We start from the raw sequence: 25,423 nt of genomic DNA on the forward strand, positions 1-25,423 counted from the left end.
AGAAAACATGGAATACTAATTAGATTACAGAGAAACAAAGTAATTTACTGACCCAATTAACCTTCTTTGATACACTGGCAGACCCACAGAGAACAAAATGTATAAAAGAGTTTTTTATTTCTAACAAACATGAACACATGTGGACATGTAGGATGTTTTTTTATGATGTATGTTTAAAAATTTCTTGCAAACTGCTGTACAAAGCACAAGAAGAGATGCTATAGGTCAGTACATAAGAGATGGCATGGTCTAAGTTATCGTAGCAAACTATCCATATATCCGCTGACACTGGGGAAAGAGGCACACAATGGAACATCAAACATGAAAACTTGTACAACTCTGAAAAGTATACTTTTTAGACGCACAAAGGACACATACATTGTATGTGTTAAATAATTTTTGTTTGTCAGGACATAAAACGCTAACTACATCATTCACAGATTCAGCAGTCTGTTTAAATACCTTATTTCTACAAAGTGAATTTACATTTTTTTTTTTTAAAGTACAAAGTGCAAATACTATGGTTTCCATTATTGCCGATTGGTGAGGGCAGATTCTCCATGCGGGAGGGGAAATCTCAGATGCTGGCTTAGCCTTGCTTCTTCGAGGGATTCTGAGGAGAGGAAATTAAAGGGACGTCAGTTTCACACATGGCCTTGTTTCTTTGAACTTATAGGCTGACAAGTTTTTAATGACTGTATATTCTTGACTCATTCACCACTAGAAGAGATAAAAGGATATCACTGTCAGACTGCAGATGCGTCACCAAATTTCTTGTTTGTGTCTAGATGGTAAATAAAGATTTGTGAAAGTCGTGCCAGAAGTTGGTTTTGACTTTGAATGGTTAATGTTTGATACTTAAGGTTAGGCATTGACCTTGAATGGTTTAGGTATGTGTGGGTCGTCGGGGAGCGAATCTTGCAAGAGTTTTCGCAACTCTAGAGTTACCATCTAGACACAACCAAATTTCTCTTACAGTCATGTTATCCACTAGTATGGGAGGAGTGGTCTACTTACTAGTTTACTGGAAGATAAACCCTCTCCTGGTTTGGCCCCTGTGAGACAATAAGTGGTAGAAACCTCAACAACCATAATATGAGGAATATTGCAGGTCAGATGAAGCGTCAAATCCCTGCCTCCATGAAGTACAACTGACCATTAAATAAGCACTGTCCTGTTTCAAATCTTGTATATTGTCACAATGATACTGGTGGATGATTAACCACCCAAAATTCTCAGCAATTTTTGGAAAAAATGGGACCTTCATTTCAAACACGTGTATACAAGAGCAGACTTCTCATTTGTATTTTGCCAAACTGGCCAGCTGAAGTGTTGCTAGCAGATTATATAAGCCATAGTTGGTCAGGTAATTACTGTTAGCTCCATCCATTGGTTAAAAATGATCCCTGGACTTTTCAGTGTTTCTGGCTGACTTAAATGACAATTAACTACAAAGCGATCTTAAATATGCATTTGATGGCTACATCCATGGTATCATGCTAATCAAGACCATTGCTTAGACTTTGCTCTTGAATATTTGGTTATGAAATGTGATTGATAAAACTCTACAAACTTTCTATTAGGCTTACTAGAGCCCCATGTGCACTGCTTCATGTGGACAATTTCAAAGCTTGCCTAAATTTTGAATGGACAATTGCTGTTTCAACCGTTAAAAAATCATGTAGCTGATGATCACTATATTCTTTCCATCAATATACAAGTAAGAAGACTGATTTGAGTGCCGGAGCCTAAAACATTTAGGCCTAGTCCACACATACACAGGTGTGTTGTAATGTTTTCGTAAACAGGCTTTTACCTCCTTAGTTCCAAAAAAAAAAAAGCTGTTCACACAAGCACTGATTTTTTTCATCCAAATGAAAACACAAAAACACACTAAAGTCAAGAGAATGACAAACACACAGGTCGTGAAATAACTCTGTTATGAGATGCTGTTGGCCTATCAACCATCGTCATCATCAATAGCACATTTGGGCGCCTCTATTTTTTTTTCTGTTGCATGTGTAAACATGTAAAAAGCCCTGTTGGGTTAGAACTAGCCCTGTTTTGACCATGTCAAACCATGAAATGTTGCTTCATTTGTGATGCCTCACATGTTTGTGTGTGATAATATTCCTCCTGGCTGGAGTTTTCTGAAAGTTTTTAGTGACGTAAATTGCAGTTTGCATGTGAACAAAAGGTCAAAAGATACAACAAACTCTGTTTATAACAACACCAGTGTACGTTTGAACTAAGCCTCGGACGTAAGGTTGTGTTGTTCAGCTCACCCTCTTCTTTGGTCACCCCAAGGCAACCCATCAGCTCCTGCAGAGACAGCGCCTTGTCGTTGCTGATGTCGCAGTACTCCACAAACTTCTTCACACACTTCTTTGGCTTGGATTTCTTGCGCAGGAAGCGTTTGAAAGGCTTGATCTCCTTCTTTCCAATGTCCCCACTGGAGTTTTTGTCCAGCTGACTGAAATACCAATGGACAACCCTCTCCTCCAGGGTGTGGCTGGGGTCGGGCTCGGCCATCCTAAATGACAGATATCAGTTTGTGATCTAATTATCGCCTCCATCACTTCATCCAACTGTCTAAAATGAATTGCTGTGGATCCAATCGAAATCTGCCTCAGCACTGAAGCTTTTTGTGCCTTTTTGCTAAATGACAGAACCCACTGATGTTCAATTAGAATCGTAAGATGAACAAATCCACTTCCGAATGTCATACCTTCCGGCGGATGCTGGATCTGTGACGGCGTGCACCATGTCTGTTGACAGCGCGTCAAGAACACTTGTCAGAAACTCTGTTTTCTTTGCCCCGGGACAGCCTGGAAAATAAACCACAGATACCTGAATGAGTGTGTGTGAGCATGCATTATGCAGTTCATATGGAAGAAAGTGTATGTACTATATGTCAGCTAACACAGAAAAATGATCCCCCAGTCAACAGCATTACAACAATGTGGAATGCTGCCATCATAGGTGGCCTAATAAATGTTTGGGGTGGGACGTCATGTAACAGGCAGCTTAGTCTTAACGCGAACAGCACATAAAGACGGCAGAAGAGGAGAATAAACCCAAACAAGACTCTCACAGTTGTCTTTTACTCCCTCTCATAAAGTGTCAGACCTCCCCTCATCTAGGGGAGGAAGAGGGTACCTGCCAATCATGCTGGAGGCCCCTGAGTGGTTTTGACAGCTGGAGCACCAAAGATGTTACTGAATATTGTATGTATGGACAAGAGGCTCCATACAGCACCTGAGACTCAGCTGAGACATCAAGGGGTCCAAATACAGTCCTGACAGACACACCGCTGCTTAGGATTTTGTCTGAGGGATGTCTGATTTAAAGGTATGCACCCAGCGACACAACTCAACACCTGATGTTCAGTGTGTGGTGGGATTACTGTTTGAAATGTCAACCAGAAAAGAGACTGATATAATGAGCCAATAAAGCGATAAGGTAAAATGTATCATTAACTATCTAACTAAAACCAACAGAAAAGCCTTATTACATGCAGAATGACAGGAAGAAATTAAAATGAGGGACAACTGGGGTGGAATGACCCTAATGATAGTAATTGTCCATTCAGGCCCTATAGTTTTAAGAGTGAGGAGGCCAAGGTTGTTCTGGAAGAGCTGAAGGCTACGCAGGCCTGAGAGATTCCTGGATTCCGAGCCCGACTCCTCTGTGCTTTCTCACAGTGCAGCTTTCCTCTGCTATTCTGCCTGTGGAGAAAAAGAAATTCTCCACAGTTTGCTACTCTTTTTATGGCCCAGGCCTGCGGGGCCAGATTCTCTTGTGCTGGAGATAATAGCATGCTTTGCTCCTCTCTAACAGGTGGCGACCAGCATCGGCGTAAACACCCAGCACCCAACCTTTGCTACACCTTTCCCAAGTAGCGCAGGACTTTAGCAGCCTGCACCGGGCCAAGGGTTGAAACATTCACAAGTCCAAACTGTTCCAGTCTCCTTTACATGCTGAACAGACTTACACTTAAGTTTTAGTAGGCCCTCCCTGGCCCTAGCCCAGTAAAATATCGGACCCACCTGTTGATGGCCAAACCGGTGCCTTGTGGAGCCTCTTGTGGTAAATTAGTCTAGACAGTCATACAATTGCACCCTCAGAAGGCAAAGTGTTTTTATCTGGCTTCTGGCTCAAGAGAGATTTGTGGGATGCAGTTGGACTTGTTTGAGGCTTAGTGTTTTTCATGGAGAGCACACGTCCTCTCCGTAATGCTGCAGGAATCTGTCTGCAGTTCAGTCAAATGGAAGCCATCAGGTAAAGCTCCAGTCTCTTCCTCCTGGGATCAGAGGTTTTTCTTATGGGGGCGGGACAGATTAACTTCTGTCTGTCTGGACACCATTTAGCTGAGGGGCAGAACACAAATGTTCTTGCTGTCATTCAAAGGAAATTGAGTCTGGCCATTTTCTGTTCAGTTCATGGTTGCAGCAATAAATGACTGCTGTCTTATTCCATAATGATTATAATTATTTAATGCCCAAGTCTGACAGATGCAGGATGGAATCAAGTTGAGACAAAAAAAACGTTTTCGTGTTGAAAAGCTAAGATCTGCACCACTATTCATACGCCTCTGTAAATGTGTAAAAAGTTGGCCAGTAAGTGCATGTTTGCATGTGTGTGCCAGTGTGCTACTGTCAATAAGAAGCAGTGTTTTTCTACGGAGCCACATGGGGCAGAGCCCTGTCAGCACTCACAGTCGCAGCTCCCAATGGCTGCCCCAATGCTATCCCATGATCCCACTCTGGGGAGAAAGCTAGCCAAATACTCTGCTTTCCTCTCCTGCCCCTTTCAGGGCAAAGTTCTCCTTTTTCGCATCTCGCCCCATAAACCTCTCAACACCAGCGCTTCAACAGCAAATGGGCTGCAGCAATGTGAAGGCAACATTTATAATTATCCCTTGTTCATACAGTAACACGCTTTACAGGCTTTGACGCAAGTGCTCATAAAGAAAACAAGATGCTGTGTTCTTTGACTGTGTCCCGGTGTATTTTATAATGGCTGATACGGTGCGTGTTTTTTTGCCACGTACAGAATGAAGCCTGTATGCCCATGTAAGCGTGTTAGCTGATCGCATGGCTGAATACGTATATTGTTTTCTTTCCTATACTTTATGTGTTTAGGAGGTGTTTGGTTGGGCTTGAGGTCTTTCTCATGGGATGGTTCTGGCTGTTTTCCACCCTATCGCCACTTCACACTTTCTGCAGTTACATACTGTAATTATTCCTGCTCAATATCTTAGCAATAATATACATCACCAGTGCCACTGGCAGAGATGAGTAACAGTTGTTGGTCTCATGAGCACTCATCTGTTACTGTCTATCCCACTGTTTAATACACACTGTTCAAGAGTCCTCGATGTCGGAGCAGAGACAGAATGCTGCTCTGCTGCTAAATGCAGCACCTGCGAGAAGAGAGCCCAGCTCTGGCCCAGCACACTGTTACATAAACAGTTGTGGATGGGATGAGAACAGTGGCAGCTCTGTTCATTTGCTGGAGAATTATTAAGTTGTTTACCAAACCACCAGAAAACAGTAAATTTGCCAAGCACTGTTCAGCTTTAAACTGTGATTTGGTTATATGCAGCACCTGAAAGCTATAACTTTACTTTTACTATTGGTTTTATGAGAAGGACAAGTCATGCAATTAGTGATAGAACTAGTATTTATAAATATGGTGAAAACAATGGTGAATGCACTCCATCCACTGCATTGTAAAACGGTGTGTGCAAAACTATGGTAAATAGAATAGGTGAAAGTTCAAATTTGCTTTCAAATACCTACAATAATCCAAACCCTTTTAAACATTGAATTAATCATTCATGTTTGCCATGCCATGTGGGCTCCACTGTGGCTGAGTGGAGTGCCCATGATCCTGTTTTGCATCAATTAGTTATATTACTTATATCAGTAAGTGGAATGATGGCAATAAAACATGACTAAGGTTGAAACTAAGTGTAATTTCCCTTAAAGAGCACTTAAACATATTAGAGAATCAATAACACATAAATATATCTCTCTGTCGTAAAATAACCTGATTTCTTTGATCCTCACCTCAGGAAAACAGGATTGGAACAGCTGCTACACAGGCGCTTTTCTGAAAATGCGGCGGAGCGCTTATGAGGCGCTGCATTTTTTTTTTTGCTGAGATGCTTTGGTTTCATCTGGTTGCTATAATGCCGAATATCTGTGGAAGTAAAAATGTCGGACTCATGTGGGAGAGAGGATGGAAAGGCCGGTCTATGTGGGTTCATGAGATTTTTTATTACTCACTCTTGTACACTTGTAATCTGAGTTTGTGTTTGTTCTGTATGTTTGTTGTGATAGCCCGGTTGCAGTTGCATGGTAGTGCCCTGTGCCTCAGGATCGGAGGCAGAGGGGTGTGACAAAGCATCGGCATCTGACGAATTGGGTAACAGATGAGAACCACCTGGAGGCAACTTTTCTCAGTATTTGGAGTACAGCACCTTTAAAATAAATACTTGGTTTCGGTTAGGGATTGATGGTGTTCACGGTTAGGAGAAACCAACATGGACTGTTGGTAGGACAAGGACAAACAAACAGTGGTCATGTCAATGTCTGATGTTTTGTTGACCCAACCTCCTCCTTTGTCACTTGGGAGTAAACGTGTGTTGTTTTGGGGCATTTGCTGAAAAGCCTGCTATAACTGACCAGACACCCTTGCTTTATTATTTCTCAGAATTGTCCTTAAAAAAATTGTGACACATCATTTCATCCATCCTTAGATCTACCCATTTGTAAGTCCCCCTTGGATATATCAAAATTTAAATTCTGCAGTTTGGAAGTGGCAAGTCCTCACTAGCAAATATCCATCTAACACAGCAAACACATGCTCACCTGTACCTAAGCCCACCCCGTGAACACCACCCCCAAACTCCTCTCCCACCCCCTCCCACAGTTTAATTATCTACACTGTTGTCAGTCTTTCTACCACTACCTGTCTCTGGCATCCTATTATCCATTATCTCGCCCTCTCCTGCCTGCTGTTTCTCCTCCATGCTATCATCTCACTATCCTCCATCTCCCATGTCAGTTGAAGATTAATCCTCCCCCTGATCCATCTCTGTCTCCAGGCTTATTGACCAGTGGTATCTGGCAATTCTCAACTCTTTATCAAGAATTTCCTTGACCAACAGTGCTAATGATGTCAACAAACACACACACACACACACACACACACACACACACACACACACACACACACACACACACACACACACACACACACACACACACACACACACACACACACACACACACACACACACACACACACACACACACACACACACACACACACACACACACACACACACACACTTGCACACTGTTATCACAACCTTGGAAGTGCGACAGCGGTTGAGGCCAACTGCTGAAGAACTTCACCATGTGGTCTGAACAGAGAGGAAAAACAGAGATCAGTCTTTAGAGACCTACCTTGGAGATGTCTGCTTCTGTAATGGTCCTTAGGTTTGGTTGGGTGGGCCCTTGCGTTGCCATCGCACTTTGGCTGTTCATACCTGTGACAGAGAATACACATAATAAGACAATCCCAAGTCATTGATAGTGAAATGGATAAAAGGGATTGCTGATTACAGTACAACTATCCTCATTGTAAAATCAGACAGGAATCCAGGGTTTCAAATTACCCGCCTACATTTAATTCTCAGGGATTCAAATAATTGTTTTTACGGCAAATCAGAGGCTCTGAATCACAACCAGAAAAGAAGAGAAGGATTTGGGGCTGGTATGAGGACAGAAAGGGGGATGGAGGGAGGGAGGGTGAGAAAGACAGATAGAGGGAGAGAGGCAGACAGGGAGCGTGGGACACAAGGAAGCTTTCACGGACTCCCTTGGCGAGCCGGCGGAGCCCCGATTGCTGCTGTGCGACTGGGCAAAAAGCTGGCCTGGGACAGGGAGAGAGAAGGGGGGAAATCCACGCTTCCATATGTGTGCTAATGTGCTGTCTGGCACTTTGCCTGAAGCGTTGTTAATCTGATACCCAGCCTGCTCAATAAGAGTGTACCAGTGCCCCACTCTGCCAGCCTGACTGACCTCTGACCTGCCACCGAGCAGACCACTGAGTCACTCCGTCTCATCAGCAATGGAGATGTCTGTCCCTCTGCTTGTGGCAGACTAATTCTCAAATAAAGAAGCTCCTTTTTGTTGCTTTATTTCTATCATTCTTCTCAATAGAAAATCTTTTTAACATTTGCACAGTTGTTAGACATGCAGTAAAAGATAATAATAATAATAATAATAATAATACTCAAAGTGGCTCTAGAACATTATAGTGTAGAATTGTTTACAAAAGACGGCATGAAGTAAGTTGGACAGTCTCTCTATCAGTTGGCCACTCTGCTGCGTCTGGGTGTCTAATGATCACTTACCTGCTTTGCGTAACAACTGTTTGGTTTGTTTGCCACAAAGAGCCAAGCAATAAATTCCAAGAATTTCTGTAAATTAGGGTGAAAGTACCATAGCTGAGGTCTCTCCCACCTGGTGGAGGTCCCAGGTATGGGCCGTCCGGTGTCCACCAGCACACACCAGCAGTATCCGGTGGAGGGGTGGCATTGGACCGGCTTGTACAGTCCTCCTTGGGCACAGTCTGGTACGAATACAGCATCATTCTTGGGCTGCCTCGCCTCTTCCTGGGCAGACTGCTGCTCCTGGTCACATGACGAGGCTGGAGAGAGGGATCAGAGGTCAAACAGGAATCAGTGGAGGCATGGATTGGTCACACAAACACACCACCCATAAAGACAGCATTCACCTAGGGTGGTCTAGCTTGTGTGACCTGGCAAATATATCCAGCAGACACGCACACACTTGATGTGAAGAAGAGGGTTTGTTTAAAGAATAAGACTCACTTTCTAATCAGATCTGGCAACACATTTTGGATTTATACAACATACAGTATGTTTGAATTCATTTCTATTTAAAAACCAAATGCATGCACAGCCTTTAGGAGGAGGTTGGAGTACTGGAGAAGACAAAGAGGTGGAGGATGAGTGCTCGGAGACAGTGTGTGTAGACTGTTATATCAGCCCCCCGTGGCACTGTTTACGGACATTAACGGGCTAATGACTAAGTACAGCTCCCTATGCCCCAAGTTAAGTAAATATTTGGACACTCAGCTGCCCTCTGTGGATGTGTGTGACAGAGAGAGAAACAGACAAGACAAAAGCAGAACAGTGGTCAGTTGGGCCTTTGCCTTTACACACCCACACCCACACACAGTTACACTCTATTGCAGGGTACTGTAAAAGTTCCAGGGATCTGTGTGTTTACATGTTCAAAATTCCAGGGAAAAAAATCAATGCTTCATAAGCCTTTCTTTTATCCGTACGTACAGAGAATGCAGCAGGAAATATGGGGTTTTGCAGAGCCTCAGCAGGATCTAATCAGACTTGTTTCTGTGCAGCAGCCTCCTTCTCTGCCGTGCAGCTCTCCAACAGAGATTTGAGAATTAAACTCAGGGATGAAAGTAGAGCTCCTCTGGCTGTGAGGGCTTTCATCACCAATCTTTCCCTCTCTTCACTGCTCGCCTTAAGGCTCGGAAGCTACTGCGGGATTATGGATATCCCTTTTCTTTGTTTATTTTCATTAGAGATCGTTACCCACACAAAAGAGACCAAATGAAATGCCTCCCCGCTTTCTCAACCGACTCTCTTCGCTCCAGTTCCTCCGTATGGGCTCTCTTTGTTGGGGCGGGTGTTTTTTTTTCACCCCAATACCCCAAAGAGTACATGGTAATCAAAACCATCAACGCTGCTGCATTTCTCAGGCTTTTATATTGGTTGTAAATTATGATAATGCGATTCACACGCAAATGCACACAGGGTTCTCGTCTCCAGGCTGGCCTCAAAATAGCATTGTTTTATGCATAAAGCAACCTTTTTCCCCCAAAGAGCAGAGAGGCAACAGATCTGTTCAATGAGATAAACGTGCATGTGTGTAAGAGGAGACCAGAGCGGACCAGCCAGAACAACAGGAGATCCTGTGTTTGTGCCATGTGCTGATAATTACAAATACGATGCTATGTGAAGAACCACAGAGAAACAGATCCTCAAAGCCTGACGCACTCCAACACTCCAACACCCCAACACCCCAACACCCCAACACCAAGATATATTGGTTTCACAGCCCACCATCTGTCCTTAAAAGACAGGAACAGCCCCAAACCATGATTGCTCACACAAGTCGGAAAAACACAGAGCGTGCTTTCAGTTGCGGTTTGCAAACACCCGATCGTGCCGTCATTAAAGAAAAAGGGGTCTTTGAAACTCACTTGGTGCTCTGGTTCTATTGTTCTGCCGGCTGCGAACCTGCTCCGTCCACAGAGTGGGGTACTGGGAAATGATGTCTGAAAGAAATCACAGAGACAGCTTTATTAGCTTTAATCGAAAGCACACTCATATATCATTTGAGTCAAACCTGGTGGTTCCAAAACTCACAGACTGTAAAATGCACATCAAGGTTATCGTATCTCAAACTGCAGGAGTGGAGGTGAGAAGTTAATTGTATAAGACAGCTGTGACCAGAAAAATAGCAGCAAGAAGAGAGGTATGTAAATTATAACTATGAGTTTGCTGCTGTCTCATCAACTGATCAAATTAACATGAAATCATAAGACTCTACTTCTTTCACAATGTTGAAGGCTGATGAAAGTGTTTCAATGCAACTTTGAAAAATGTGATGTCTGCATCACATTCACAGTGATGGAGTTTAAAGGATATCATAATATAAAAGTACTTTATTCAAAATTCAGTGCACAGCTGTATTTCTTTCTAGAGAAGTACACCCGCCAACCATATCACCACGCAGAAAGAAGCATACTCATGGAAGAGCTTAGGACAGCGCGATATGTAAACATTATTGGTGTACTCCTCGGCTGAGCTGTAATGTGAGCTAGCTATATCGGTTAGCTACAGTTAAAACTGCTTACAGCAGGTCTGTGGATTATCTTTAGTAACCAGATCATGAATTTCATTTTGATCACAAGACGAGGGTCATTATATATATCTATTCCATTATATTCAAGAGAAAGCAGACATCTCTACGGTCGATAACTCCAACACTGGGCAACTCATACCACTTATAAATAGCTATACAAGAGGAAATACATTTAGTTTGAGGTGAACTGCCCCTTTAAAGTATCTCAAGTATTAATTTGGTAGATTTTATCTGTTTCAGAGGGTTATTGTATTGTATTATGAGTAGAATTCTATTTTTTCAGCTGGTCAAACTGGAGCTGATATTAACGGGGTTATGGGGTTGAGTATATACATACTGTACATTCATTCAAGTAACCCGTAATTTGAGCTGAAAACACTATTTGTGCACTATTAGTTTAAAAAGGAATACCTAAAGTAAAGTACAAGTACCTCAAAATTATTCTTCAGGAAAGTAGTTGAGTAAATGAGTAAACATATTTCCGTATGAAGAAATAGCAGATTTACCTTTTTCATCAAATGAAAAGGGAAATTCTTAAGCAATGGCGCTTCTGGTATGACCAACAGCTTATGGAGGCTTAAGAGCAAAAACACAACTCTTGTGGAAATGGGCCGTTTAGTTTTCTAACATATCTCCATCAAATCTTGCACATCTGATTAATTTAAAATATTTAATTTTCACGTTCACCCCAGTGACCTTTTCGAAACTTGATGCTGAAACTGCAGGTGTGCAGACTCCTTTTCCCTTTTAAGTCAGTGGTGTCTCAGTAAAAACAGACACAGCATTAAACAGTTATTTACTCACAGTCCGGCGGATAAAGGCTCACCTTCTTCATCGCCAGCAGGCTGTGGGTCCACCACTAGGCCAGTCTCATCTGCATTTAGAATGGAAAATATTTGCAAGGAGACTACAATTACGAGAGTAAGCTAGAGAACACTTAACTATGTGAGATTTGCACGTTGCCCGGCTAAGAGGGATGGAGGCAGAAGTAGAGGTGAGGAAAATGAGGAAGAGAGGTGTGTGCATATGTTGAAAGCTGAAAGATGTGTCTCACAGTAGAGGAAAAGTATAGTGGTCATATAGTCCCATGGTTTCACTTCATGCAACAAGGGAGTTCATTGTGCTATGGAGGACAGATTGAGGTCAGTTAAAATGAATGAGGAGAAGATGAGGACCAGTTGTCCCTGGTGTTCTTCTCCATCCTTCCATTGCCTGTATTTGAGTTATGAGAGCTGTGTAAAGGTGGGAGAGACACAAGAAGTGAAGAATGCAGTAGCCATGTCTGAGACAAAACGATTAACAGTGGGAGAATCAAGCTCAAGCTTTGTTTGGACTCGATTTGTGGTAGGGGGAGGAGAAGTGAGGGGATTCTTCAACAATGAATTCTCCCTTGCAAAATGAGGATTTTACATTCATTTCAGGTTTATTATGCCAGCCACGGCATGCTTGGTGGATAAAAATACATACAGTCTGACTGACTGAGGCAGACATGTTATTACTTTACTCACTTAACGGATGGAAATGCCATTTCAAAAAGTGTATTTATGATTCGGATTTACGATAAACCACTAATGACTGATCTTTACTTTGCGGCCTTTTACATGACTGTAACACCTCTTTTAGCATCTGCCAGGAAACCCCCGCGCTATTTGCGGTCATACGGCATTAGTTTAACTGCTGTTTGTCAGTCGTCAACTGCTTATGATTCCAGCATGTGAATGAATTTGTCAAGCACCAGAAATGGGTTTATGGTAAAGCATTTGGTGTTTCGCATTACCATTATTCTGATTATAAAAGAGCAACATTGTGCTGCGGACTGCTTAGGTACTGACGGGCTTCTGCTGAATCAAAAATATTGATGCAATCACTTCTATTTTGGTGCTGGCACACCACAAATCTACAGTTTATGTTACTTTTCACCACCCTGTTTATCCAAGCCGTTCAGATTGAACCACAACCCCCCTCCCTCCACCTCATTTACGCCCTCTTTCCCTCTCCTACCATCCCTCCTCCTCTCTCAAATTTTGCATTCCCACTCGATCTATGAGTAATGAGTTGGCCGGGCTCAGACAGACACTATACCCACAACTGTATATGGAGAAAGAGACGCAGACGTAAAGGTCACACTGACAGGAATAACCCATGTGACAAACACACACATTCATTCATGCATGCATGCAAACACACGCAAACACACAAAAACACGCAAACACAAAATCATAATCACAATCACAATCACCCCAAATTCCACTTTCTTTGTGAGCCTTTGAATTGCATCAGTTCAACAAATCATCTCTTACAAGATGAGAAAGATATACAGTATCTGGAGCAGAGTCGGAGAGGAACTTAGTGGTTCTATATCTGGAAGAGGGTAGAAGTTGATGAGAGACAGAGTGAAAGTAGGGTGGAGGATAAAGTATGAACATTTCCTTGTATCTTATGACTCTGTTGCTGAAAAAGAACGAGGACCAAGCAAGATCAAGTTAGAGAACATGAATGATTCGACACTTTTCCTCCCTTCTGGCTGCTTCCTGGCCGTTTGGCTGCCTGGTTAAGGACGTCAGGCGATTAAAGGGGCTGTAGCTGCTGCTAGACTGCTTTATCTTGCACTCTCTCAAATTGACAAAATATTAGAAAGACAAGCCTTAACAGGCGACCCACCCTGCATATCTCCAACACAGATGCAGACAAACAGACAGAGATACAGATTAATACACATGTACATGCATGTTTGGATAAACACATGAACACAAAAGCATGCATGCATGAATAAAGGAGTCTGAAATGTGCCTCTGAGAATGACTTTTTCTTGAATTAAAGTCTCACCTGCTTTACCTGGTTCTCTTGTAGTCGCTCTCTCCTGTTTTGAACCTGAAAAGAAACATGTTCCAATTAAGTGAAAATTCACCACCCAACACATTTTTTTGTTATCCTCAATAATATTTCAAGACGTTGGTCTGGATTTTTGAATGAACAGCCACCAGACTTGGTTAAGGAGTAAACCACAGCGGAAACTCTTTTCTGCGTTTTTATTGTCAAATGGTATTCATTTATTTCAAGTGGCTCCAATCACTTACTCACTGTATGTCGATGGAGATGTATTTTATGACATTTTTAGACTTCATATACACAGCTCTAGCTAAGCAGCTGTCAATTTGAATGCAACTACTGCTGCTGTTGCTGCTGGAGGTTTGTCACTATTGAGACAGCAGCAACTTCCAAAGCAGCCCCACGGAGATGAACAGGGAGGACATGTGGCATTGATTATTTGATTGTTTAGCAAGCGCCATCCTCCAAGAACACTTACATTCCTTACAGTTTAACGTTCTTGCTCAACTCTGCAGCAGGGATTTTCTACTCAGCTTATTTACACACGCAGCCTCGAAGCCTTGAGCAATGCTCAGTCCTCGGGTGGCCCTTAAACCCTGTGGCCATCAGTCCAGTCACTGACCACTTTCCCACAGGACTCAAGATTACACCCCCCACAAACATAGAATGTCACGCTGTGTTGAATTCAATTTATCATCATTGCGTCACAAATTTAGAGAAACAGCATACCAGTACCAATCAGTCTTTTGATTTAATTTTTTTACGTCTTACATCAGGCTTATTACAAAATGAGATGCCTGTACTAGTGCACTGCACTACCAATGGAGTATGCACACCTGTATAACCTGTTATAAGACACACTGCTGCAGTCGTACCCACCTTGGCATCGAGGTTTTTTATTGGCCACTGCTGAGCCACTGATGGGTCGACCATTGGGGGTGACACACCAACAGTATCCAGTGTAGCTGTGGCACTGAACCTGTAATCAAAACGGCATGTAAACACAAAGTCAGCACAAACTAAATCAGGAATGGCATCTGTAAGAATGAAGTGTGTAGGGACATATAAAAACCTATCAAAGCAATTCATCAACCGCAAAAGGACCATTTGCATATCGATTGATAAAGTTTGAATTCATGAAGAAAACTTTTGTTTTTTCTCGCATGCCTCCACGGTGAACAAAGAATCAAAAGACAAAGATAAGTCTTGATTCATTGAAGAAATAGGGTCCACATTCAACAACAGCAAAACTATAACAAAAAATCATCAGTTAACAAACTCTCCCACAACTCGTGCAGTATAACCCAAGTCTGGTTTATTCCGTCGTATTCTCAGTACTTCTCAAACACATGCATTGTCACTAAAACCTTCCTATTTGCAACAATTCATCATTAACAGTCTCCCGCTTGCACAGGTGCACTACATGTCTGAACTTGCCAGGATGAGGAGTGAGTCTGTGCAAGCTTCATGAGACAGTAGCAGAAGAGTAGCAAAGGTGCTGTAAATAATAAGGTTTTATTGACAACACGTGTTTGGGAACTACTAAACAGACGAATGGATAAACCAGACTTGGATTATATTGCACAAGTTGTGGGAAAGTTTGTAAACTGATATTTTCATATAGTTTTGCTGTTGTTAAATGTAAACCCCTATTTCTTCAGTGCATCAAGGTTTTTTTGATTCTCTGTTCACTGTGGAGTCATGTGACCAAAAAACTTCATTGATTGACAAATGGCCATTCTAACAGTGAAGTATTTCTTTAACGATTAAATTCATGCGGGAGAAAAGAGCATTCCTGCAAAAAGAGACATGAAAGAGTGACTATTTTCTACTGGGGCCTTTATTGTCTGAATTCTGTGTTTTTTTACCTCGCTATATGTGCCATCGGGGTTGCATACAGGCACAAAGACCTGCGGGAAGAGCTTCTTGGCCTGCTGCTCTGTGTACTTCTTCTCTACTACACATCTGGATGTATCTGAGGAGCACCACAAATCACCAGAATCAGGACACATCACAGAGACCAATGATTCAACCCACAGCTCAACTATTTTCTTATGCTGCACAACTATGGAACCAACATACTTAAAAAGTCAGCAGAAGATGTTGAATCTCACAGATGATGAAGAATGAAAGAAAAATGTGGGGAAAGAGGAGAGACGGAGGGGAAACAATTCAAGACATTTCAGAAGCGGCAGATACTTGTGTGGCTGGGAATAGAACCAACATCCCCGGTCTTATTAGGAGGAAGTTAGACAAGCCTGCACAGTGCCTGGTGGTAAAGCCATTACTGAGCGAGGCAGCTCTTGCTGCTCCTGTAGAACATTCCAGTCACCCAAGAAAAGGGCTGATGCACGGGGAAAACCTGAACCTTCCTTAATGTCTCAGAGTCTGTCTCACTCTCCCCTTAAACCTTGACCGTCTCCTCAGTTCAGCCCCAGCTGTCTTCTAGCTATTTATCGATATAAATGTGGGTCAGAAACTTTTCACCTATGTGCACCTAAAGTCTATTCACATCTCTCTGTCAAATACATGGCTCATCTTGTCATTCCGCAGCTGCTTCATCCCACCTGGCCAACAGCACCAGCTGTGCAAACTTTCAGGAAATGTTGGCCAGCGATGGGTTTGATGGTAACTTGGTATGACACATGCTGCCACGCAGTGCCTGACTGGCTGGCAGGTTCAAATCACATTAAAACAATGACTCATGCTAAGCTTAAAAACTTTCACCAGTTTGGTTAGGAGGCTGCATGTCGCTGGCATGGCTTACGATTGTCCATTAGACACATGCAGGGGAATGTGCACTGGTTTCTCTCAGTCTAGTGTGTGTATCACTGTCACTGGTGAAGAGAGGGGGCAAGACGCTGGATGTTCAGGTTGGAGGAAAACAGCAGTTTGAGGAGCTCTAAACTTAGCTCCGGTGGAAAAACCCAAAACCATCGTCCTTCTTCAGGGGGCTCTGACCAAAAAGCTGACTGGAAAAAATGACAGTACACTTGAATCATCTGAGCGCAGGGATAGAAAACAAATGTGATGCCAGTCTCACCATCCTTAATCACAATCCCATCTCTGTGCCTCGAGTCCAGACCAGCTCTCTCGTTTACTTCAGCTGTTGACTCGGCTGCCGCTGCTGTGTCTTTCACCCAGGCTGTCCAGAAGCAGATGGGGGTCCGAACTCTTATAGACCCGATGTTATTGACGCATACAATACGACTTTCATGGACCCTCGTCCCTTTCAGCTTCCTAGCTGGAATCCTCTATTCTGTGTCACGGCGCTGTCCGCCATATCCAGATGTCCGCTTAGAGACGTTGCCATAGAGACCCCGAACGGGCATAAAATCGTGGAATGCTTTTCCATCATATGAGAAGCAAACCCTTTCGCTCTAGCTCCCTGCATTAGTAATATTGTATTGTGTAAGAATGGGGCATTGTCCCCGGTCTGTAGAGCGATGAACTAGCAGTATAGAGTTAGTGAGCGGGGCGGGGTGAGAGGGTTCGGTACTGCAGCATTTGGGTGTATGGGTGCTTCCTTCTAACAACAACTAACAATGAGGGAGTCTGTGAGCCGCCTGACCTCACTGGCTCTCCTTCCTCTTTTACTTTTCATCTTGGTCACATACATGCAGCTTTCCATCTAGTATGATGAAAATTAAACCATTAATTGTTGTCAAGAATTTCATTCAAATGCCTTCCCCTCTGCATAGTAATTTGATATCAGAAAGCTGAAGCCATTTTGTACCACCGAGGAAGGTGTTGGTCCAATGATGCTGTTGTGTATTTCTGTTGTAACAAAGCATGAAATATTAGTATTTTGACAAATGAAGATGCATTTCCTTTATCAGTACAAATGGTGTATAATTATAAAACCAGCTAGGGAACAGAAGCACCCAATCACCCACCCACCCTCACCCACTTTCACCGTGTCGACTCCACTCGTCCTCCCAGCACTCAAAGAATCAATTATGCTGAAATGAATTTAACCCACAAGTTTCGACTGTGACCCCCTCTGCACATTCGAGAGCGGCAGGCGGCTCTGAAGCGTGACTCATGACCTGACCTTTGCACGGCCCTCGGATGACCTCCAGCTGGGGGTCGCGGCACTTGGCTCGGAGGAACTCGCAGCGAGATGTGAAGGTCCTGCCGTCAGAGGCGCACAGGGGCTTGCGAGTTGCTCCGCTGCATTCCATGTTGCATTCTTTATCCTGATCCACCCGCAGGAACTGCAGAAGTGAGAAAGCAGAAGATAACTGAAAAAACATTTGCTAAATGAGCCATTTTGGGGGAATTAATGTGCTCTACACCAAAATATTTTAATCTCTACAACAACAGGTGTGATTCTAGTAGGAATTACAAAGTCTAGGGGTTGGAGCTTGTGAATGGGGCAAATGTATCTTATGAAAACAGGCTACTGCACCAAAAAGTCAGGCGCAAAACAGGTGTGCATTGCCAAAGCCATACAAATTGTTAAATCTTTTTCAGTACTTTTATCAAAAGGTTTGTAAGCAACCTCTTGACATGAATATACTGAAAAGCACCGATAAATAGTACCACACATGGAAACAAAGATGAGGCAGTGTCACTACAAGTCTGTCAGGGTGCAGCCATGCTTTGTCTTTGTCTAAAGGGCTGGAGAAGACTTGACTGACGCTTCCTCTTTCCTTTGTCTGCGCCAACACCTGCACAGGTATTCATCTGGAATCATTCCTGAGGATGTTTTATTCAGCCATGAAAAGAGAAACAAGGATGGAAACTCCTGGCTGAACGCATCGGATCACCTGTGTCAATGCCACCATTGTATCTGCCACCGTAGTATAAAACCCCCTCACCAGGCCACACAATGGGGCATCAGCAGTTGTGACTGCTAGAATGAAGGAAACGGCAGTGAATGATAGAGTGGCTGAATAAACTAAGTGTCAGGGAGCTTTGTGCTGCTACAGTGTGTGAGTGTTTTCATAAAGTTTGCGTGATTCATTCAGTTCAGTGAAAGTGAGTGGAAAAAAACAAACTCTATCCATGCGTATGCAGGTGCGGTCTTCAGTCAGCCATATCCAAAGATAAATACCTCTCTGAATTCTTTTTGTCTTCTCTCAAAATGAAAATGTTTGCACATTTGACACAATATCATTTTCCATTCAGTTTTAGGCTTTTGTTCAGTTTTCTTTGGATGCACGAATATCCAATATCTGTCTGAATGTCCTCTCTGTCAACTGTTCACATTAGACACACAGACAGTGAAACTTTCTGTCTGTCAACCACACATACTCACACACATCGATCAGTGGTACAAAGCAGAGAATTCAAGCCCGCAATTAAAGGTAAGCAATACAAATCTGTTATGTTATCAAAAGAAAGTGCGTGGTAAGATAAAGAGCAAGAAGAAAAAACACATCCATGAAGAGGGTAGGTTGATCACCATTAAAGGGAAATTTGTTGTATCTGACATCTTACAAATTAAGTGAGAGATGAATTTTGGTGGCAGCCCCCTGCATTCAGACGAGCAGGACTTCAGGGCTACATGCACCTGGAACAGGGTTGGCAGTGAAGGCAGAGTCGCCCTGGGCTGGGGGGTTGAGGGGTGGGGGGATACAGCCCACTCTGTCAACCGTGCTCATAAATCTTCCGGGGGGGATCAGAGTGGAGAGGCCCGTTCAAACACATCGGAAGAGGAGCCGCAAGGGAGGGAAGATGAGACTTTTGGATCGAATGAACATTTTCAAAACACTAATTTTTTACAAGCCTTCTCTCCCCAGGCTTTTAAAAATGATGCGTTATCATGAGAGTAACGCAAAAAAGTCTCCTGACGCTGCAGAGCTGAGGAACTGTGTCCAAGCCTCAACACTCATCCTTCATCTTTCTAAACCGAAACATTGAGATTAATCCCTCTTCCTCTTGTGGAAATAACAGAATATGAATGGTCTATTGTGTCAGTGATTAAAGAGAACTAATGAAATATTGCATTTAGCAGAGAAGAATTGAAGATTTATTTCTGCCACTTCTTAAAGTCTCCATGCCATCCTCTTGTGACCCCTTGAATATTTCAGCAGATCTTCTTCTGATGAGGCTTAAATGCTGGTATCGATATCAATGACTATGCAAGTCTATGCACCCATCCGATACCACGTAATTAGACATATAAAAAGTTTTTTTTTTATCAAGATGTTCCCCAAGGCTCTGTGCTGGGTCCTCTCCTCATTACCATCAACACGCTCTCCCTTGATCAGAATATCTGCCACCATAGCTAAACCTATAATTGCTATGCTGACGACACCCAGCTCTACCTCAGTACAAAATCTTCAAAACAGCTCCTTCCTAAGTCCCTTATCAACTGCCTGCACAAAATAAAAAAATGGTGGTCATCCAACCTACTCAAACTAAAAAGCAACATGGTTATGGCTTCCAAAGCACTGCTCAGGAAGGTTGGAGGTCTTCTCCTCAATGTGGATGGCTGCCCCATCTGCCCATCCCTGGAAGTCTGCAGCCTGAGCACATTTTGGACTCCACCCTTTCTTTCCAGTCACACATCACAATCATCAAATGAGGTTTCTACCATCTTAAAAAAAACATCTCCTGAGTCTGGTCAACACTCACAGACTCTGTGACAGAGACCCTCATCCATGCCTTCATCACCTACTGCCTAGATTACTGCAATGAAGTTCTGTTCAGGGTATCTGCACCAGCCCTGGCAGCATATGAACTGGATAAACCAGTATACAGGTTTTAGTTTCCAATATGATATTCATTTTAAATATACCACCATACCATAATAAGGTTAGAACTTTAACACAGCAACTAATAACCCACAACTAAATATTTTTAATAGGGAAAAAAGACCATGGCACACAACATTTTGACACATAAACAATTTGTAACACTAATAATTATACATTTACAAACATTTTTGGACAGCCTGTTTTAATGTTATATGTACTACTGACAGTAGAATAAGGCTTGTAACGCCATTTTTAAAAAAAAAAATATCACTGTGATGTATCAGAAAACCTTCGGACTCAAATTTTTAATATTACTCCCAGTACTTATCAGACTTCCAGACTGTCCCGGGAATTCTGGTCCTCAGACACAGACATGGTTCTGATATCTGTAATGCCACATCCATGGACACATTCGAAGAAAATCCTCAAAACCTTCCAGTTCACCACAGTCTACAGCAAACATTACCACCACTATTCCATTTATTTATTTATTTTTGTGTTAGTTACTTCTTCTGCTTTCATGTAAAGTGTCCTTGGGTGCCTTCCAACCTTTAATAAAAAGGTTGGATACTACTGATCAACAGCTGTTTTGACACAATTAGGCAAAGTTTTCCAGTTATTTTCCATTGTATGTTAAGCCCAGAAGAATCTGACAAATCCCTGAATTTGAAAAGGGTTGACTGGAGGACTTCGTTCATTTACTCATAAGGTTCAAACAGATGCCACACTGGCTTTCACCAAGCACCTGTTACTAAATGGGATCTTTAGAAGAACAACTGTTATATTTTGATATGAATCATTAATATAATATTTACAGAATAGTACCACTTGATTGGGATACTCTAGATGCTTTCTAAAGCTATTCATTTCTTTGCCTGTTTCTCTGGATAAACTTGGGGTCTAACATCCCCCTGGCCCTTCATATTAGTGTCCCTGAGTATCTTGGATTGTTTGCATCATTGCATCTAACTGACAGTCTCCCGTCGGTAACCTCCCTCCCTCTTCCCCTGTCCTCCCACACCAGTTAGGACATCCCTCTGCAGCGGTGACCTCCTCTCACCCTCCACTCTGTCTCTCACAGCTCGCCATTTCACATAAAGTCCAGCAGGCGTGACGGGCTGGTTTGAGGATGTTTTTTTGCAAAGGCCGCAACCAGTAACTGCTCTGATAGTGTCTAAATGCGTCCAGCCATGCTTGGTGGTGAACTGCCAGCCTCACCACGGCTCATGCTGTCCACCCCAGTGCTCACACTACACTAGCATTATCAGTATCAGCCCCTGCAAGCCAGCAGACTGACAACCCAAACTGAGTCATTCAGAAGCCCAGCGTTCTGCTAGATGTCCACTGTACAGCACACAGCAAAGCTCCAAGTGTCTGCAAGTTTACAATAAAGCTCCAAGAACCCAGTGTGGCAAAACAGTTAGCCATGAAATCAGCCACCCATGAAATCCGCCACCCAGATTCACTATCAGACATCCAAGTGTTTGTTTCAAAGTCACTGTTGGCCGGACTGAAGGAGGAGAACAAATAAGATGTGAAAGCCAGTGAGAGGAAGAAGTGTGAGACTGATGGGGTGTTGAGGACCTCTTCCTCCTGTGTACTTCTAATGGTAGTTAGCTGTCTGCTGCTGATCTCTTTGTGTTTGGCCTGTGGTGATGGATGGGCGAGGCCGAGGCAGAGCCCTGACATTCCCCTGATGTCTCATTCCAGCCTCTCCAAACCGGCACCATCATCATGCACAGCACCACGGTGAGGAGTGATGGATAGCATTTGCCTCAACTACATGCAGCACAAGCTTCCACCTCAATTTATCATAAAAAGGACACTCATACAAGACAGAACACATATTGTGACTCAAAACCATGTATTGCTCAAGTCCTTCTGTATTAGAGGCAGCTGGCTCTTACTTTTCTTTCTCTTTGTTAGTTCTCTTTCTTTGATTTATTTATTTTTTCTTTGCATGATCTTTTTTGGAAGATGCTTTTTGCATCTGCTCAAATAATACAAGAGGTTGGCAAAGGAACAAGACAGGCGAGAGAGGGCAAAACTGGCGGAGTGTAAGGGAAACGTTTCTTTCCAAGACCAACCAGCATACAAATCAAATCCTATTACCTCCCCCTGGCTCTGCAGCATTGTGGGATTGAATGGAGTACGGAGGAGGCGAGCCTCCAGCAGAGAGCACATTGTAGACTGATAAGGGCCCTCTGGGCTGTGAGGCCCCCGCTTCGAGCACCTTGAGAGGCCCCTCACACCATGGCCCCGCAGGGTCAATGGGGGCCCCAGCTGAGAGCCGTGGCAAACGTGTTAAATGGCCTTGGCGGGAGTTTCCTGCGTGGACGCTAGGATTCAAAGGGGATCATTAGTTTCCAGCATGGTGGAAAGGGAAGAAAGTGACAGCCTTTAACCAGGCTACTAACTCAATCAAAGGAAAAGGTACTTAATTGCTGTGAAAGATGTTAAAAAGAAAGAGAGGTGGTGTGAAAGGCCACTAATCGCCAAAAATCTCTCTGAGCAGGTGCAGTTTTATGAAAGCTGTGGGGCAAAGGAGCTCATATTTTATAAAGAAATTGCATTATCCTGGTTTGAAAATGAGGCAACCAATGCTCTATGGCCCCTCATCTTTTCAATAACTATTTCATACTTCCATAAACCATGGAAAAAGTCTGCCTCGTGAATAAGCTGGGCAAATATCCCATATATTTAACAGCCTGTTTGACCTCAAATATGCACAAACTATTACATTGAGATATTTTAAACCAACAGTAACCTCTTCGGTTTCATTCATACAATAAGCCATTAATCCTTTACAGAGTCCTGCAAAGGGACAAGCCGAGTACTCCATGTGCTATTCCAATAATAAGGTCTGATGAGCCACAGTGAGATATGACACACACAGTTACCACTGAAACATGCAATAAAATATGGAAGTTGCTTATTGTAAAAGTCATATCAAGAGAACAGTGATGATGTGTCATATCCAAAAACACAGTTGGTAACCTTTACATCAATGGGTACAAATGAATACCTGTGACACCTCAATAAAAAAACATTTGTATATCATCTGCACTCACACTACACCATACTGTGTGTGTGTAAATGTGCATATCTTCTCTATAAATTCAGGGGGAGCATCTGCTCGGTGCAACACTTCCTCCCACATTCCACAACTCCATAGTGCCGTCAGGGAGAAAGGATCTCCGACCCTTCACCTGCAGGTTAACGACTCATGGCCATTTGTTTCCAATTGGATATTAAGGCATCCTCACCCGGACCATAAATAACAGTGCTTGCTGGGGGAGGTAGTTGTCACATCTACATCTAAATCAAGAGGTGAATTTTCTGACAGTGCACATTCCGCTCTCCATTATTCCTCCTTCAGCACTGTACCTGCACTTAATCTTGGCCATGAAATTCCTCTAATCTGTCTTTAAAGGTGCATGTTCTCGCGTAGTTTAAGGTCAAGTGACAGGATGCACTGCTCTGCTGAGGCTGTCCTGCTGCTGTAAACAATACCATGTGCTTTGGTGCAGCAGACCTGCTGACACTGGCAGAGTAGCCTTTCCAGAGAGCCGCTGGCACAAGAGTGAACAGGACTGAGAGGCAGACAAGACAATGTCAGGCAGGTAAAGGCGCTCAAATCAAACCAGTGGTGTTGCTGACAGACCAGTAAACTCCTCACAGGCAAACCAGCAGCTGCCATCACTGCAGAGACTCTGAAACACAGTAGCATGTTTTACACAAGTCTTTCCCAATGCAACGCTCTACTGGGCTATCTATTATGTTTTAAAGTCAATCCTAAATTCAGCATATTTTTTGCAAGATATGAAACATTCAGATTACCTCCAGAATATGACACAATACTGTTTACAATAGTATATGGCTATTATTAGAGAAAAAAGCTCACAAGAGAGACATAAAGTATGATGGACGCCAGTCCTATGAACTTATGACTGAACAAAATACTTTTTTAAATATCGTATAACGTTGATTTGCCAGACCGTGTTCCTTGTGCTCTAATAGTATGCATTGAATGCACAAGCAATGAATGTAAAATTCATATCCTGAATGAGACGTATTTTAAGTTATGTGGCTGGTCCTACCGTGAGAGCAGAGAACTTCTGAGCGCGTCCAGCGCACAGCAGACAGAGGAGTACCAGCAGCGGACAGACGCGCATCCTGACGCAGTGTGGCAATAAACTCTCCAAATTACGCACGGTCCAAATTTCACTCTGTGTTGCCTGGACTTCACCAGAGCACAAAACGATCTCTGGAAGAAGTCGAAAATGTTTTTAAAAAAAAATCACAGTAGTCCTTGTGAAAAACAAAAGTCAGAGTTGAGGAGAGGAGGTTGCTGGTTTATTTCACTTCGTCTCCTTGGTTTCGTCTGCCAAACCGTTGGTGTAGACACTCTCCTTAATTCTGGCAGTTCGATAAACCCCCCGTGTCCCTGACCTTTTCCCCTCCCTCGGTGCCTCTTCTCCCTTTTCCCTCTCTCCAATTCGACTTCTTTTCTCCACCCCCCCTCCCTCCACACTTGATTTTGTCGACTAGATCCTTATCGGATGCAAGCTGTTCCCCGCTAGGTAGGTAGGTGTAGTGTGGGACTCTGTCTGCTGCTGGTAGCCGAGGCAAACACGTCAGGGATTCGGGGAAATTCTGTTCTTTCACCTGTTCTCCTTTCCTTCTCCTTCAAAACCACAGCGAGAAATACTTTTGTAGAGGACCTTGTGATGATGTTCGACTGGCAAAGAGAGGAGGGGATCAGACAAGCTACTGTCTGCTGGGAGGGTCTGCGCTCAAACTGCTGGACACACACACACACACACGCACGCACACGCACGCACGCACACACACACACACACACACACACACACACACACACACACACAC

The 25,423-nt window shown here is 43.2% G+C and overlaps 1 protein-coding gene across 5 annotated transcripts; it reads right to left on the reverse strand.

The window, feature by feature from the left end:
* On the reverse strand, positions 1-25,211 carry smoc2 (SPARC related modular calcium binding 2). 5 transcript variants are annotated; one of them, XM_083922442.1, is made up of 13 exons: positions 24,634-25,211; positions 17,881-18,043; positions 15,695-15,801; positions 14,706-14,805; positions 13,824-13,868; positions 11,824-11,871; positions 10,333-10,407; positions 8,541-8,727; positions 7,479-7,561; positions 2,729-2,828; positions 2,286-2,533; positions 1,018-1,055; positions 1-613 (listed from the first exon to the last, which is right to left on the reverse strand). In XM_083922442.1, exons 1-13 carry the CDS (start codon positions 24,706-24,708, stop codon positions 590-592), a joined length of 1,293 nt encoding a protein of 430 aa, XP_083778568.1. In that variant the 5' UTR covers positions 24,709-25,211; the 3' UTR covers positions 1-589. The 5 variants fall into 5 exon arrangements, with proteins under 5 accessions (XP_083778568.1, XP_083778567.1, XP_083778565.1 ...); XM_083922441.1 differs by having other exon boundaries at positions 8,520-8,727; XM_083922439.1 differs by lacking the exon at positions 1,018-1,055 and having other exon boundaries at positions 8,520-8,727; positions 13,833-13,868.
* Positions 25,212-25,423: the final 212 nt, after the last annotated feature.

This window comes from Echiichthys vipera (genome assembly GCF_963691815.1).
Source record: "Echiichthys vipera genome assembly, chromosome: 11".
Taxonomy (NCBI): Eukaryota; Metazoa; Chordata; class Actinopteri; order Perciformes; family Trachinidae; genus Echiichthys; species Echiichthys vipera.